The sequence below is a fragment of the Herpailurus yagouaroundi genome, unplaced genomic scaffold (genome assembly GCF_014898765.1).
Source record: "Herpailurus yagouaroundi ecotype Mexico unplaced genomic scaffold, PumYag 28, whole genome shotgun sequence".
Lineage (NCBI taxonomy): Eukaryota > Metazoa > Chordata > Mammalia > Carnivora > Felidae > Herpailurus > Herpailurus yagouaroundi.
The window spans coordinates 5,242,108-5,260,278 of record NW_024412376.1 but is presented as its reverse complement, the minus strand read 5'-3'; the positions used below and the strand labels follow the sequence as shown (position 1 = coordinate 5,260,278).

The following is an 18,171-nucleotide window of genomic DNA, read 5'->3' as shown; positions in this document are numbered from 1 at the left end:
AACTTAGTAAGCCACCTCTAGAATTCTGCCTAACAAAAGCCTCTACATTTTCTTCTTGTCCCAATACTTGTTATTTAATTATAATATATTCTGTAGAGATTTTTTTCTTTTTAAAAAAAATTTCTTTTTTATATTTTAAAATTTACATCCAAGTTAGTTAGCATATAGTGCAACAATGATTTCAGGAGTAGATTCCTTAATGCCCTTTACCCATTTAGCCCATCCCCCCACCACAACCCCTCCAGTAACCCTCAGTTCTCCGTATTTATGAGTTTCTTCTGTTTTGTCCCCCTCCCTGTTTTTATATTATTTTTATTTCCTGTACCTTATGTTCATCTGTTTTGTCTCTTAAATTCCTCATATGAGTGAAGTCATATGAGTTTTGTCTTTCTCTAATTTCACTTACCTTAATACCCTACAGTTCCATCCATGTAGTTACAAATGGCAAGATTTCATTCTTTTTGATTGCCGAGTAATACTCCATTGTATATATATACCACTTCTTCTTTATCCATTCATCCATCAATGGACATTTGGGCTCTTTCCATACTTTGGCTATTGTTGATAGCACTGCTATAAACATGGGGGTGCATGTGCCCTTTCAAAACAGTACACCTTTATCCCTTGGATAAATGCCTAGTAGTGCAATTGCTGGGTTGTAGGGTAGTTCTATTTTTAGTTTTTTGAGGAACCTCCATACTGTTTTCCAGAGTGGCTGCACCAGCTTGCATTCCCACCAACAATGCAAAAGAGATCCTCTTTCTCCGCATCCTCGCCAACATCTGTTGTTGCCTGAGTTGTTCATGTTAGCCATTCTGACAGGTATCAGGTGGTATCTCATTGTGGTTTTGATTTGTATTTCCCTGATGATGAGTGATGTTGAGCATTTTTTCATGTGCCGGTTGGCCATCTGGATGTCTTCTTTGGAGAAATGTCTATTCATGTCTTTTGTCCATTTCTTCACTGTATTCTTTGTTTTGTGGATGTTGAGTTTGATAAGTTCTTTATACATTTTGGATACTAACCCTTTATCTGATATGTCATTTGCAATATCTTCTCCCATTCTGTGGGTTGCCTTCTAGTTTTGCTGATTGTTTCTTTTGCTGTGCAGAAGCTTTTTATTTTGATGAGGTCTCAAAAGTTCAATTTTGCTTTTGTTTCCCTTGCCTCCAGAGAGAGACATGTTGAGTAAGAAGTTGCTGCGACCAAGATCAAAGAGGTTTTTGCCTGCTTTCTCCTTGAGGATTTTGATGGCTTCCTGTCTTACATTTAGGTCCTTCATCCATTTTGAGTTTATTTTTGTGTATGGTGTAAGAAAGTGGTCCGTGTTCATTCTTCTGCATGTCACTGTCCAGTTTTCCCAGCACCACTTGCTAAAGAGACTGTCCTTATGCCATTGGATATTCTTTCCTGCTTTGTTAAAGATTAGTTAGCCATGCGTTTGTGGGTCCATTTCTGGGTTCTCTATTCTATTCCATTGATCTAAGTGTCTGTTCTTGTGCCAGTACCATACTGTCTTGATGATTACAGCTTTGTAGTATAGCTTGAAGTCTGGGATTGTGATGCCTCCTGTTTTGGTTTTCTTTTTCAAGATTGCTTTGGCTATTTGGGGTCTTTTCTGGTTCCATACAAATTTTAGGATTATTTGTTCTAGCTCTGTGAAGAATGCTGGTGTTACTTTGATAGGGATTGCATTGAATATGTAGGTTGCTTTGGGTAGTATCGACATTTTAACAATATTTGTTCTTCCTATCCAGGAGCATGGAATCTTTTCCCATTTTTTTGTGTCTTCTTCAATTTCTTTCATAAGCTTTCTATAGTTTTCAGTGTATAGATTTTTCACGTCTTTAGTTAGATTTATTCCTAGGTATTTTATGGGTTTTGGTGCAACTGTAAATGGATCAGTTCCTTGATTTCTCTTTCTGTTGCTTCATTTTTGGTGTATAGAAATGCAACCGATTTCTGTACATTGACTTTATATCCTGCAACTTTGCTGAATTCATGAATCAGTTCTAGCAGTTTTTTGGTGAAATCTTTTGGGTTTTCCATATAGAGTATCATGTCATCTGTGAATAGTGAAAGTTTGACCTCCTCCTGGCCGATTTGGATGCCTTTTATTTCTTTGTGTTGTCTGATTGCAGAGGCTAAGGCTTCCAATAGTATGTTGAATAACAGTGGTGAGAGGGGTCATCCCTGTCTTGTTCCTGACCTTAGGGGGAAAGCTCTCCATTTTTCCCCATTGAGGATGATATTAGCGGTGGGTCCTTCATATATGGGTTTTATGATCTCGAGGTATGCTCTTTCTATCCCTACTTTCTTGAGGGTTTCTATCAAGAAAACATGCTGTATTTTGTGAAATGCTTTCTCTGCATCTATTGAGAGGATCATATGGTTCTTGTCCTTTCTTTTATTGATGTGATGAATCACGTTGATTGTTTTATGGGTATTGAACCAGCCCTGCATCCCAGGTATAAATCCCGCTTGGTCGTGGTTAAATTTTTTTAATGTGTTGTTGGATCCGGTTGGCTAATATCTTGTTGAAGATTTTTGCATCCATGTTCATCAGGGAAATGGGTCTATAGTTCTCCTTTTTAGTGTGGTCTCTGTATGGTTTTAGAATTAAGGTAATGGTGGTTTCATAGAAAGAGTTTGGAAGTTTTCCTTCTGCTTCTATTTTTTGGAACAGCTTCAAGAGAATAGGTGTTAACTCTTCCTTAAATGTTTGGTAGAATTCTCCTGGAAAGCCATCTGGCCCTGGACTCTTGTTGTTTGTCAGATTTTTTATTACTAATTCGATTTCTTTACTTGTTATGGGTCTGTTCAAATTTTCTATTTCTTCCTGTTTCAGTTTTGGTAGTGTATATGTTTCTAGAAATTTGTCCTTTCCTTCCAGATTACTGATTTTATTGGCATATATTGCTCATAATATTGTCTTATTACTGTTTTTATTTCTGCTGTGTTGGTTGTGATCTCTCCTCTTTCATTCTTAATTTTATTTATTTGGGTCCTTTCCTTTTTCTTTTTGATCAAACTGGCTAGGTGTTTATCAATTTTGTTAACTCTTTCAGAGAACCAGCTTCTGGTGTCATTGATCTGTTCTGCTTTTTTTTGGTTTCGATAGCATTAATTTCTGCTCTTTATTATTTCCTGTGTTCTGCTGGTTTTGGATTTCATTTGTTGCTCTTTTCCCATCTCTGAGGTGTAAGGTTAGGTTGTGTATCTGAGACCTTTCTTCCTTCTTTAGGAAGGCCTGGATTGCTATATACTGTCCTCTTATAACCGCCTTTGCTGCATCCCAGAGGTTTTGGGTTGTGGTGTTTAGGAATATACTTTTTAATTTCCTCTTTGACTGCTTGGTTAGCCCATTCATTCTTTAGTAGGATGTTCTTCAGTCTCCAAGTATTTGTTACCTTTCCAAAATTTTTTGTGGTTGATTTCGAGTTTCATAGCGTTGTGGTCTGAAAATATGCACGGTATGATCTCTTTGTACTTACTTAGGGCTGATTTGTGTCCCAGTATATGGTCTATTCTGGAGAACATTCCATATGCACTGGAGAAGAATGTATATTCTGCTGCTTTAGGATAAAACGTCCTGAATATATCTGTTAAGTCCATCTGGTCCAATGTGCCATTCAAAGCCATGTTTCCTTGTTGATTTTTTGATTAGATGATCTGTCCATTCCTGTGAGTGGGGTGTTGAAGTCTCCTACTATTATGGTATTACTATCGATGAGTTTCTTTATGTTTGTGATTAACTGATTTATATATTTGGGTGCTTTCACATTAGGTGCATAAATGTTTACAATTGTTAGGTCTTCTTGGTGGATAGACCCCTTGATTATGATATAATGCCCTTCTTCATGTCTTGATACAGTCTTTATTGTAAAGTCTAGATTGTCTGATATAAGTATGGCCACTCCGGGTTTCTTTTGTTGACCATTAGCATGATAGATGGTTCTCCATCCCCTTATTTTCAATCTGAAAGTGTCTTTAGGTCTAAAGTGGGTCTTTTGTAAACAGCATATAGATGGATCTTGTTTCCTTACCCATTCTGTTACCCTGTGTCTTTTGGTTGGAGTACTGAGTCCATTGACGTTTAAAGTGAGTATGAAAGATATGAATTTATTGCCATTATGTTGCTTGTAGAGTTTCTGGTGGCATTCTCTGGTCCTTTCTAGTCTTTGTTGCTTTTGGTCTTTATTTATTTGTTTTGCCCCCATCTTTTCTCCCTTCAGAGAGTCCCCATTAAAATTTATTGCAAGGCTGGTTTAGTGGTCACAAACTCCTTTAAGTTTTGTTTGTGTGGGGAACTTTTTATCTCTCTTTCTATTTTGAATGACAGCCTTGCTGGATAAAGAATTCTTGGCTGCATGCTTTTCTGATTCAGCATGTTGAATATATCCTGCCACTCCTTTCTGGCCTGCCAAGTTTCTGCTGCAAACCTCATATGTCTTCCCTTGTAGGTTAGGGACTTTTTTCCCTTGCTGCTTTCATGATTCTCTCCTTGTCTGAGTATTTTGTGAATTTGACTCTGATATGCCTTGTTGATGGTCGGTTTTTGTTGAATGTAATGGGGGCTTCTCTGTGCTTCCTGGATTTTGATATCTGTCTTTCCCCATGTTAGGAAAGTTTTCCACTATGATTTGCTCACATAACCCTTTCTCTCTCTTCCTGTTTTGGGACCCCTATGATTCTGATGTTGTTCCTTTTTAATGAGTCCTTGATTTCTCTAATTCTTTTTTTTTTTAATTTTTTAACGTTTATTTATTTTTGAGACAGAGAAAGACAGAGCATGAACAGGGGAGGGTCAGAGAGAGGGAGACACAGAATCTGAAACAGGCTCCAGGTTCTGAGCTGTCAGCACAGAGCCTGATGTGGGGCTTGAACTCACGGACCGTGAGATCATGATCTGAGCCTAATTCGGCTGCTTAACTGGCTGAGCCACCCAGGTGCCCCAATGTCTCTAATTCTTAAATTGTGCTCTTTTGCCTTAATCTCCCTCTTTTTTTCTGCTTCATTATTCTTTATAAGTTTGTCTTCTATATTGCTGATTCTCTGTTCTGCCTTGTCCATCCTTGCCACTGCTGCAGCCATCCGTGATTGCAGCTCAGTTACAGCATTTTTAATTTCATTCTGGTTATTTTTCACTTCTTTTATCTCTGCAGAAAGGGATTCTAATCTATTTTTGACTCCAGCTAGTATTCTTATTATTGTGATTCTAAATTCTGGTTCAGACATCTTGCTTGTATCTGTGTTGGTTAAATCCCTGGCTGTCGTTTCATCGTGCTCTTTCTTTTCAGGTGAATTCCTTCGTTTTGTCATTTTGAAGGGAGAAAAGGAATTAATGAGGTAGAAAAATTGAAATTAAAAAAATTAATATTAAAAAAATTTAAAAATAAAAATTCAACACACACACACACACACACACACACACACACACACACAAATCAAATATACGATGCTAGATCCTAGGTGTGTTTTGATCTGGGTATTGAAAGTGGTTTGACAATTAGAGAAAATAAAAAGGGGGGGAGAAAAAAAAGGAAATCGTTTGAGAATTTGAAAAAATGAATACACTGAAGTAGACTAAAATGAGATGATGGGGGTAAAATAGAATTTGAAAAAATATATAGAAAAATAGAGAATAGAATATAGTAGAAAAAAATTAAAGAAAAATATTTTTAATAAAATTTAAAAATAAATATGAATGTTTTCTTTTTCTGTATTTAAGAAAAAAGAAAGAAATGAAAAAGAGAAAAAAGATAAAAGAAGAAAAGAAAAAAGAAATAGTTTGAAAATTTGAAAAAGTGAATACACTGTAGTAGACTAAAATAAAATAATGGAAGTAAAATAGAATTTGAAAAAATTTACATAAAAGCAAGAAATATAGTATTAAAAATTAAATAAAAATATTTTTAATAGAAATTGAAAGTAAAAATGAAGTTTTTCTCTTTCTGTATTCAAGAAAAAGAAACAAAAAGAGAAAAAAAGAAAAAGAAAGAAAGGAAATTGTTTGAAAATTTGAAAAGGTGAATACACTGAAGTAGACTAAAATAAAATGATGGAAGTAAAGTAGAAATTGAAAAAATTTACACAAAAGTAAAAAATATAGTAATAAAAATTAAAGAAAAATATTTTTAATAAAAATTGAAAATAAAAGTAAATTTTTTCTGTTTCTGTATTCAAGAAAAAAGAATTGTAAAAGAGAAAAAGAAAAAAGAAAGAAACTTGAATAGATGAACCTGGTAACAGATTGAAGTAGGACTGAAATTGCTTTCTTTTCCCCTAGAAGTCAGTCTACATAGCTCTTTATAGTCCATAAATTAAGCCAGCGGTGAGACTTCTGTTGGCCCAGTTGGGCAGGGCTCAGTGTAACAGCTCCGCTCTCCACTAGATGGTGCTGTTAGCTTACTGGGGTGTATTTTTGCAGGACTCATAGGTGCATATGTGCATGCACTTGAGTGGTGAAAATGGCCCCCACCCAGCTACCCAGTCTGTTCTACCAGATCACACACCCGTCCTCTGTCTTCAGTTCTTGTCCACTCCCTGCTTTTTCACTCTGTGACCAGGCTCCAGGCAGTACCTCTATCCTGAGTTTTGTCTCAGATGCGGCTGTTTTCTCTGGCCCCTAACATCCAAAGGACTGCAGCTTTGACCTGTTCCGCCCCTCTGTAGGAGGGTCTCACCAAGCAATGGCCAAATGAGCAGTGGCCAAATGTCGGCTGCACCCAGGAATGCCCGCTGGACCCTGCTGCTGCCTATACCCTGAGACTGTGGCCAGGTGCCAGCCCACCCCAGAAAATGTTCGTGAGACAGTGTAGCAGCAGCGTTTCAGGGATTATGGAAAATCACAACACACATCTGGCACCAGGCTTCACCCTTAATGACCTTGCTCCAGCACCAGCGAATGTGGCTACCTTCTGGGGTCTGTTGCTCCAGCACCAGCGAATGTGGCCACCTTCTGGGGTCTGTTGGGACCAGGTGGCTTCAACAGTCTGTACCAAATGTCCTTCCAGCTGTGGAACTGCTTTTCCCAGTGTGGCTCGAGAACCTCCCGGACCCCAGTCTGTTCCTGGGGATTTGCCCTTCCCACTGGGGCACTGCCAGGTATCGAGCTGCAGAGTTGCAGCCTTTGTACTCCCCTTGTTTACAGTCTTAATGGAATTTAAACCCTCTCCTTTCCCCTTTCTCCCTTTTTAGTTTAGTCCCTGTGGCTGTTTCCAATTTTCCACTTTCTCTCTGGCTGCTTTTGGGGAGGGGTGCTTTTCCCGTATTCTCCCCCCTCCCCAGTCTCCATCCTCTGCCCGCAAAAGCAGTTCCCTACCTTTTGTGGCTTCTCACTCCCCAAATTCACCTCTCTGTACCATGTACCTGCTGAATTCTGTGGTTCAGATTGTGCAGATTGTTGTGTTAATCCTCCAATCAGTTTTTTAGGTGTGTAAGATGGTTTAGTGTTGGTCTGGCTGTATTTCATGGATGCGAGACACACAAAAAACTTCCATGCTGTCTGCCCCATCTTCGCTCCTTCCCGAGATTTTTTTTTTAACCCCTGTACCAAATTCAGTATTTTCTTTAAGTGAGAAGACTCACAATTTCAAGTTTGGAAAAGTCCTAGATGTTTTCTCTTCAAATATCGAGTCTCTGTCATTCTAAATCTTCTGTGTCTGAACTCCTTCATGTTTCTTAACTGGTCTTTTTATATTTTATTACATTTCTGTTTGTCAAGTGTTCTGGGTGATTTCCCTAAACAATTAAAAAATCAGTAATCCTTTTTTTCCAGTTCTTTCATTTTTTTGTTTAATGGGTTCTGTTTCTTTATTGGTCTCTATGGAAATCCCAAACATTCTTTTTGTCTTTCTTTTTCTTTTTCTTTTTTTTTTTTTTTGGTCTGTTACTTGTAATTTTTTTTTATGTATGAATTCTTTACTTTTCTCTGCCTGTGGGCACTAACTCTCAGCATCTTTTTTTCTTTGATTGTAAGGCCACCTTAAGCACCCATAATTATATCATGAGATTTCTGTGTATCCTGCTTTGTAGAATCTTCCTTGTGGAGATTATTTCATGTGTTACTCTCCTAAGTCATAAATGCTTACATTTGTTATACCTGGAGATCTATAATTCATAGGAAGCATGGGCCTGTATCCTAAACCTAAAACTCATAAGGCTTGAGGTTCCTGTTTCTCTATTTGATATTTTTTCCATCCACATCCTTAAACCATTTGAAGCACTTAGAGTTTCTATGTCTCTAGGTGATCCTTTTCCATCTACACTTTTGAAACAATTACCTTGCTGCATCTCAAAGATTAATAGTAGCAGATTTTACTATCCCTCTTTTATGGCTTCCAAGTTTAGAGAAGGAGTCAGTGTAAGCTTTCTAGGAGGGCTCAACTCCTTATTGGCTATGTGGATGACTAATTCACCTACTTCTGGAGTCACTCAGCTTTTTTTTTTTTTAACGTTTATTTTTTTTGAGACAGAGAGAGACAGAGCATGAACGGGGGAGGGTCAGAGAGAGAGAGGGAGACACAGAATCAGAAGCAGGCTCCAGGCTCTGAGCTGTCAGCACAGAGCCCGACGCGGGGCTCAAACTCATGTACCGCGAGATCGTGACCTGAGCCGAAGTCGGACGCTTCACCGACTGAGCCACCCAGGCGCCCCAGGAGTCACTCAGCTTTAGTTCCTATTTACCTTTGATGCTTACAGTTTTCTCTCTTTTTAATACTATCATGGGAAATTTCCCTTTCTTCTTTTAAATTTTGGCTAGTATTTTGTGTTATTTTTTCACTATTTCTCTGTGCAGGGTAGAAGGGGGAAGCTACCTTGTCAACCCAGTCAGCTTGATTATCTAGAAGTCAGTGAGGGTCTTAAATCATGACCTGTAATAATTTGTTTATCAGTGGGTAAAACATGAGATTGGAACTTGAAGGCCAGAATCAGGCATTTAAAATTGAGCATATCCTGGCAAGTAAAAAGGAGAAAAACTAATCTGTTTTCTTACTTCTTTCCCTATTGGGGATTTGATATTTATATTCTTTATGGATATGGTATGTGTATAAATAAGAATATTAATTGCATACTTCAATTTAGTAATCTCTTAAAATTATTCATTAGTGGCAATTAGTGATATAAAAGAGTTAATGCAGGTTACAAAGTAGTCTGACATTCATTTGTTATGGATGCATATTTTTTTAATATTAACTTGGAAAGCATTATTTTCATTCTCATTTAGATCCAGATCAGAAAGCAGCAGCCAAACAGATACAGTCAGGTAAGTAAATTAGGAGGTGTCTTTTAAAGTAAGTATGTGGGGGCACCTGGGTGGCTCAGTCAGTTGAGCGTTCGACTTTGGCTCAGGTCATGATCTCATGGTTCGTGAGTTTGAGCCCTGCGTCGGGCTCTGTGCTGACAGCTTGGAGCCTGGAGCCTGCTTCAGATTCTGTGTCTCCCTCTCTCTCTGCCCCATCCCCACTCATGCTCTGTCTCTCTCTGTCTTAAAAATAAACAAAACATTTAAAAAATTCAAAATAAGTATGTGTTAAAAATAAGATTAACAAATTGATAACCAGCAATAAATTACTAAGTATCAATTGAGCAGTAACAATTGGTAAGGTGCTATACCAAAAAATAACTTATTAGTATTTGCCAATCTAATGACTAATGACTATTTGTCTAGAAAAATCAATGTCTTCTTACTTTGATTTTGTTAATGTATGTTGGGGGTTTAGTTTTTGGAAACAAAGGAAAAAATGATTGGTTAAATGTTTATGGAGCTAACTTATAAATGGGGAAGTTTACCTCTGTATTTATAGATTTTTACAACTAGAAATTAAATGTGCATGCTCATGAACAACTGAATGAATTCTTACCCTGGTCACTTAAGAACTTTGCTGAAGAGAAACATCATAATAAAATTTTGTAAGTTTATTTATTTATTTTGAAAGAGACAGAAACAGCATGAGAAGGGGAGGAGCAGAGATAGAGGGGGAGAGAGAGAATCCCAAGCAGACTTCCTACCAGCAGCACAGAGCCTAATGGTAGGGCTCAAACTCACAAAACTGTGAGATCATGATCTGAGCCGAAACTGAGAGTCCAAGGCTTAACGGATTGAGTCACCCAGGTGACCCAAGAAACAATAATTCTGTGGGGGTGTCTGGGTGGCTCAGTCAGTTAGGTGTCTGACTGTCATTGGGCTCTACACGAACAGTTCAGAGACTGCTTGGGATTCTCTCTCTCCCTCTTTCTCTCTGACCCTCCCCTGTTTGTAGTCTATCTTTTTCTCTCTCAAAATAAATAAACATTAGAAAAAAACACAGTAATTCTACATCTTCCATAGCCTTTCAGTATCACAAAAGAGTTTTAATTAGATTTCCATCCATTTCCTGAAGGGTGAATATTTCTGTATAGTAAAACAGTAAGTCTAGTTTCCCACATCTGTCATTTTTGGGTTTGGGGTCTTTCTGCAGATATAAAATGTTTAGGAGTTTTCACACCCCTCTCCCTGACTTACAGTCTTTATTTACTTGTGAGGAAGTGTTGGTGTTATTCCTTATGTGTTCTTCCAAAGTCCACTGCTATTCCAAAAACACTTCCAGATCTATAGAGTAAACCTTGTAGGCTGTACAACATGGTTATATAATTTGTCTTATTCCAGATGAGAGCTTCCTCTTCAATAAGAATGCCTGCCTTTCTTTATTTCTCTCTTATTATGACAATCTCTTTATAGTGACACTTTGAAATCATGAGTTACCATCACCAAACTAAAAAAAATTGATTTTCATTTAATAATGATAATAGTAATATGTCCTCTCTGTGTCAGGGAGTTTTCATATGGTACTCAAACACAGCAAGTCTCAGGTACTTTTCCTCAACTTGGACATATGTCTTATTATACTGTTATCTCAGAAAATAAAAGCCATGATTATCTTTCTCAGCATTGTATAGCCAGCCTGTAGCAGAATTCTTGGTTTATGCTAAGTGCTCAATAAATATTTGTTGAATGAATGAATAAATGATTGCTTTTAATCTCCCCCTGCCCCTCCCCACATGGGCAGCTAAACAAAAAACCTTACAAATACAAAAGTACATAGATGCGTACACACACATATACATATCCATATATCTATGGATGTTACAACTGCTGTGATGTTATAACTGCTCTCATTTCTTCTCTCATATTATCTCTCATCCTAAAACTTGTTGATATAATTCATCTCTTCTAGGGTCATTATTCACCTACATTGGGTGAGGGATGATAACATTAATTATAGGAAAATTTACATTTCAGTTGGAGTAGTATAATTTAGGTTGTTAATCCACTACACTAACCTTCTGGCTTAGTGTGTACTAGGGAAACATTTTTGGGATAATTATTCACATAAGTTTTAATAATGTCACTTGATACTATTGCTTTGCTTTACTAACATAAAATCTACACTATAACTTTCAGGTCATTTATTTTTGGAATAATCCTTATCTGGTGGAAAGTTAGTGGGAAAGGCTGTTGAAGTCAAGGAATACAGAGAGGCGTGAATCCCAGTATTGTTATATTAATGCCACTTTAAGCGTCATTAATTTTTAAATATCTGAATTAAATTAATATTTCCAGTCTTTTCCTAAACAGTAGAAGGATCTTAGATCATTTAATAGCAAACTACATTATGAATCTTTCATATATTGTCATTTGAGTTTTAACTTCTAGGTTCTTTACCTACATGATTTCCCTTCCATTAGTCGTTGTTGTTGTTATTATATTTACTAGGATCTAACAACATATTTACCAATTACTTTGTTCACTATTCATTCTTGAACCCATTTTCTCATGTTGATTTCAACTTCCGTTTTCCTGAAGTACAACCCTTCTAGTTTCTTTTTTTTTTATTTATATATGAAATTTATTGTCAAATTGGTTTCCATACAACACCCAGTGCTCATCCCAAAAGGTGCCCTCCTCAATACCCATCACCCACCCTCTCCTCCCTCCCACCCCCCATCAACCCTCAGTTTGCTCTCAGTTCTCAACAGTCTCTTATGCTTTGGCTCTCTCCCACTCTAACCTCTTTTTTTTTTTTTTTTCTTCCCCTCCCCCATGGACAACCCTTCTAGTTTCAATTAGTGTCTGTGGTTATAAGCATTTTGTGTTAAATGCCTGAACATATATTTTTTTCCACACCCAGCTTTGAAAGAGAACCTGGATGATTATAGACTTCTAGTTGAGAGTCACTTTACACAACTCTTTTAAAGCATTCTGTTGTAATGTGACATTTACTGTCATTGATGAGACCTCCGTTGTTAGTGTAATTAATTTCTTTATTCCTTTCCAATTAATGTGTGTTTGCTCTAAATGGCTTCTAAGGTTTCCTATTTGTCCTGAGTTTTGTTATTTTATTATGATATGTTCTGATATAATTTGTTCTTATTGATACTGATCTGGATTCAATATAGTCTTTAGATATCAATACTCAGGTCATTAATTCTATAAAAAAATTCAGTTACTATTTCTTCAATTATTGACCCTTCCCCATTCTTTTTCTTTTCTTTAAAATGACTAATATCTAAAAAGATTATATTGGGGAGAGTCTTCTCGTTTTAGCGTCCATGTTTCTTAACTGGACCGTTCATGTACCATACTTTTTCACCTCTCTATCTGGCATTGATTCCTTCATATGAGCTTCCAAATCACTCATTCTCCTAATGGTTATCTTTTTCATGACTTATTCCCATCTTACTCTCTGTGGAGATCTTAAATATTTCTATTTAAGTTTTTTATATTGTCCATTGATCTTAATGTGTGAATTTTTTGTTCTGCTGTGCTATGGCTGTGGCCGTTTAACACACAGCAGTAGTTTGTAATTTAGACTTGTAAATGATGTCATCCTTAGGAGTAATGATTGGTCTCATGGGAATTCTGCATGCTGAGTTTACACATACATTAGGAAGAGGGGAATGTTTCAGATTTGCCTGTCCTGGAGCATGAATGTTTCAATATTTTCTATGTTTACTGGCTCAAATTTGTAGGTAGTAGGATTAAGGAATTGAGATCCTGCCCCTCTACATAGTACAGGCCTGAGGTTTTACTTCTCTATGTGGCCTTTTTCCATCTACATGGATAAACCAGCTTACTTGTTGCATTCCCAATGGCCATAATTTTTATTTGCTCTATTTAGGACTACTAGTCTCAGGGTTTGTTCTATCTTTCTAGCATCTGTTAGAAACAGTGTCTTCTACTCCTTCCAAGCTACGGTTAGTAAAACTATGTCTCTTAGGATGTAAATCATTCATATTCCCTTGTAGTCATTCAGCTTTTGCTCCTGTTTTCCTTCTGAACTCTTAGTTTCTTCATTTTTTACTGACAGAAGGAAAAGCCTTTTTGGCTGTCAATCTCCATTGGATATTAAATTTTTGTGCCATCTTCTTCAGCTTTTCTGTGGAATAGAAAGGGAAAACTTTTCTTGTTGAATAGAAAGGGGAACTCTTTCCTGTCATTTCATTCTGCTAAATTGCCCAGAAGTAAATAAATGTGAGTTTTCATTTGCAAATTGTGGAAATTTACATATCAATGAATAAAAAAACTAACTTGAAGCCTGAAAGCCAAATGTAAGCATTCATAGTCAAACTTATGTATTGTGCTTAGAAGTGGTGAAGAAAAAAAAAAATGCATCTCTACCATCTTGATACTTTTCCCCACTGGAAGTTTTATATTTTGCATTATATGTTGTACTTGGTGTTGTGTAAATAAGAATATTACTTATTTGCATGTACCAAGTGTTAAGAGAGTTAGTTTTGGTATAAAATGGCTTGATCATCATTCTCAATTTAGGCAAGTTTCTTAACTGTTAGACATTATTTTTATTTTTTATTTTTATTTAGATCCAGTTCAGAAAGTAGTGCTCAAACATATACCAGCAGGTAAGTAGCTTAGAAAGTTTTTCTCATAAATAAGTGTATCTTGAAAATAAGAATGAACAGGGGCACCTGGGTGACTCAGTTGGTTAGGCATCCACTTTTGATTTCGGCTCAAATCATGTGATTGAACCCGTGTAGGGTGTGCTTGGGATTCTCTCTCTCCTCTCTCTCAACCCCTCCCCCTGCTCCCTCTTTCTCTTTCTCTCTTTCAAAGTAAATAAATAAACTTTTAAAAAAGAAAATAGTGAACAAATAATTGCTTACTATTTTTTAGCAGCCACAGATGATAAAGTACTGTCCTAAAAAACAATTTATCAGTATTTTTCGTTCTAGGAATAAATATTTATTAACTCAGTCTTTTTTCTCAGTTGACTAAATTTTTATTGATTCCCTACTCTTTTGATACACAGGAAAAAAACTAGTTAAGTCTAATGAGACAAGATATCTATAATTATTATGTGGAAGTAACTCATAAGCAGAGCATTTTTTACATTCTTTATGATGAGGTACACAAAGGAAAATACTACTTTTTTGTTCATATTACATTTATATCCACAAACTCAATATAAACAATGGGGTAAACTCCACTTAGGAGGGGTTTATCACAGGGATGGAATGATAAACACACTAAAATTCTTTGCTTCTCACAGCCCTGCAACAGCCCACGATTGTGTTAACTAAGGTTCTCTGAATTCTTCTTAAATTTTTAGTTTCCCATGCTCCACAGTTGTGGCCTTGTGATCCTTCTAAAGTCATCAAATATTTATTGGTCTTCTCACATTTCTTTCTCCCTTATTAGAATTTTAGTTTTCTTGTACTGTCTGACATTTTTCCTTAAAGTGTCTTTTAGTTACTTTCAATCTACTAGTATTCCAGAATATCCCTTTATAGCCACAGGTTAAAATTTCAGGCTGCACCACAACATTTATAGTTTCTGTCCTTTCTGATGAAGTCACTTCCTCCATTAGGGAAGCTTATGGAATTTCTACATCCTTTATTCTCTCTGTTATTTTTGGATATCTCCTAACATAATTACCCTTTTATAGATGTTAGTTACATTCTCCCAACTAGGTATGAAAAAAGAGCTAATTTTCTTTATTGTCTCCGTTTCCTGTCAAGAGAATGCTCAACACAATTCTTCCAAACTTTTGCTTACCTAGAAGCATCACTTTCCCTATACATACTCTGAAATCACTTGAGGGTAATGCTCTGTACACCTAGCAGAGTACATGCTTAAAGAATAAGTTGTTAATGAATGAGTGATTACTCTTGAACTTCACATACACACATAATTAATATTATTACTACTCCAATTGTCCCCTCTCTCATTATAGAATATGGGATTCACATAATCATCTTCTTCTAGAAGTGGTATTCAACTGGACTGAGGGATAGTCAAAGGCATGGTTAACACTACCAAAACAAGAATTTTTTTAAATGCTGGAAATCTAATGGGTTGTGCATGTCAGTAGACACAAGTCTAGATCCCTTTATTGGTTTGGGGGAGAACTAACTACAGTTAACCTTCGAACAACATGGATTTGAACCATGCAGATCCACTTACACATGGGCTTTTTGATAAATATAGTACCATAAATGTATCATCTTTATGGTTTTCTTAATAGCCTTTCTTTTCCCCAGCTTACTTTATTGTAAGATACAGTTTATAATATATATATATATGAAGTATAAAATGTGTTAATCAACCCTTTATGTTATCAGAAAGGCTTCCAGTCAACAGTCGATTATTAAGTAATTAAATTTTAGAGGAGTCAAAAGTGTTATATGTGTGGTAATCAACTCTGTGGGGGTTGACACCCTTAACCCCTTTGTTGTTCAAGGGTCAACTGTATATTAAAAAGGGGTGTTTCATAGTGAGAATAGTTGGAAACATCTTCTTTAAGGTCTGAAGATATAAAATTGCAGAGTTAGGAAAAGGATGAGAAAAGTAAAATTATATCACTTATCACTGAATTATCTCCCTAATCTTATCATCTATATTATTTTCTCTGTCAATAAACCTCATTTAATTTGTCTTCAATTCATTATTTTTTTCTCTAATTCTGTTGGTTAGAGGATCAGAAAAAAAATCTATGGATCCAAAAATTTGATTTTGACTTTTAGTAATAAGTAGTATAAATGTAGACATTTGGGAGATATTTCTTTTTTACCATTCTTTTGCAGGCAAAGAGGAAGAAACTTCATTAAAAATATAAAATAACTTTATTGTATTGTATTGTATCAAACTAAAAGTATTATTTCATTGTTTATTTAGATCCAAATCACAGGAAAGCACCCAAACACATAACAGTAGGTAAGTATATTAGAAGCTGTCTCTTAAAATAAATGTTTGAAATTAAAATGAAATTCATAATCTATAGTATTTATTGGGTAGTTGAATTAGTAAAGTACTAAATCAGAAACAATGTATTAATCTTTACTAATCTTATTATTGGTCTTTTTTCTTCATTCAATATTGTTCTCTTAAGTCTGTTGGGAACTATCTCTTGTGGGTAGAATGGAATTAAAGGGTTGAATCCAGTAAGATATCTGATATGTAAATTAGTCTATAAAGTAAATTTATAATCAGGGCCACCTTATCCATTAGGCATTGAAGGCACAATATTTAAGTCCTATGAGTTTCCAACTGCCAAAAACAAAACTATTTACAACATGAAAAACCAAACAGATTGGCCCCAAGATATGGAAAAGGTACAATTCATATATATTTCAATTTCTAAAAAATAATGCAGTTTGATTCATATTCATGAACATTTTATTGTATGTAGAAAAATGTAAGATTTTCTCATTTGCAAATACTTCTGATTAAAAATGATGCTTCTCCAGAAATCTGATAAAATTGTAGCGTAAATGTTACTGACAGCCAAATAATTTCACAAGCAAAATTAACAAAAATTTTGTCTAGAATTTTTTTTAAGTAGGTTCCATTCCCAACGTGGAGCCCAATGTGGAACTTGAACTCATGACCCTGAGATCAAGACCTGAGCTGACACCAAGAGTCTGATGCTTACCCGGCTGAGCCACCCAGGAGACCCTAGAATCCTTTTTTTTGACATGTGAATTTTTTTGCTTGGCAGTACCCCCAGTTTGTATATTCTGCGGTGGAAGGGAATTTATTGCTCTCAATACCTTAAGCCTGTGTGTCTTTTTTCTCTTCCACAGTAACTAATAATTCCTTCAGAAGGCAATGGATATCAGAGAGTATCTCACTGAGAAATGAAAATTTCACCTTTGCTCCCTTGGTCACAGTTGAAGGAAACAATAAACCGAGTGTGGAACTATTTGCATGTGCATCTGTTTTTCTTTCTGCTTCCACCCCTGAGGCTGCAGTTCTGTCATTTAGGGCCCTTAACTGAAGATACTCATCTCTACTCAGGCATCTCCATCCCAACCAGGCTCCCTGAGCTTTTTTTCCCAGTTCTCCTACCACCCACTCCTGCTTACTTGCTTGGAGCCTCAGATGCTGGCAATCTGCATCAACTGCTTTTCCTCAGGAAGAGCTCTGGGTGGTAGTCCATGTTCTTCCTCCTAGTCCTTCTCACTGGACTTGGCTGGCTGTATACAGATCTCAGTTAATCCTGATATTTTCCCACCTCACCTTCCCCAAAACCCGAATCCATGGCTTCTGAGGGAAGCTGTGTTTGCCTTAAGGACTATACTACTGTCTAGGACTCTTGCTCTAACCACTGCTTTTCCCTTGTCCCTTGGCTAAGTGACCCATAGGGTGAATCCTAGAAGACAGAAGAACCCAGAGAGCTTGGGCTTGGGCCTCAGGGGCAAAGGTTAATCCCTATCAGAGTTTAGTGTCAAGGCTGAAAAATTGAGTTAAGTCAAGTTTCTCTCATTTTCATTTTTTGAAATTTTGTATGAAATTGTTTACTTTTCCAATGAAATATTTGTCAGAATTCACCAATGAAACTGGAATTTTCTTTGTGAGTTGTACTTTAATTATGGATTCAATTTCTTTAACAGAGGACTATTCAGGTTTTTAATTTATTCTTGCAGTAGGTTTTTCATATATTGTAATCTTAAAGGAGTCTATTTCATTTAATGGTCAATCTTTTGACATAAAGTTGTTCTTAATAACCTTTCTTAGTGTTATTAACCTTTTATGGGATCTTTCTGATCAGGGTTGATAAGTGTTTTCACATGAACTAAAATCTATTAATCTTTTCAGACCACCTCATCTTTTTTTTTTTTCTTTATTGCATCTCTGTTTTCTGTTTCATTGATTTCTGCCTTTTTAAA

At 36.2% G+C, this 18,171-nt stretch overlaps 1 protein-coding gene across 1 annotated transcript in view; it reads left to right on the top strand.

The window, feature by feature from the left end:
* ADAM32 (ADAM metallopeptidase domain 32) overlaps positions 1 to 17,206 on the top strand; it is a 278,094-nt gene extending 260,888 nt beyond the window's left edge. The window contains exons 19-22 of the mRNA XM_040490395.1: positions 9,230 to 9,268; positions 13,867 to 13,905; positions 16,178 to 16,216; positions 17,086 to 17,206. Of these exons, the coding sequence (XP_040346329.1) occupies positions 9,230 to 9,268; positions 13,867 to 13,905; positions 16,178 to 16,216; positions 17,086 to 17,092 (124 nt within the window). The 3' untranslated portion in view covers positions 17,093 to 17,206. The remainder of the gene's footprint in view (positions 1 to 9,229; positions 9,269 to 13,866; positions 13,906 to 16,177; positions 16,217 to 17,085) is intronic.
* Positions 17,207 to 18,171: the final 965 nt, after the last annotated feature.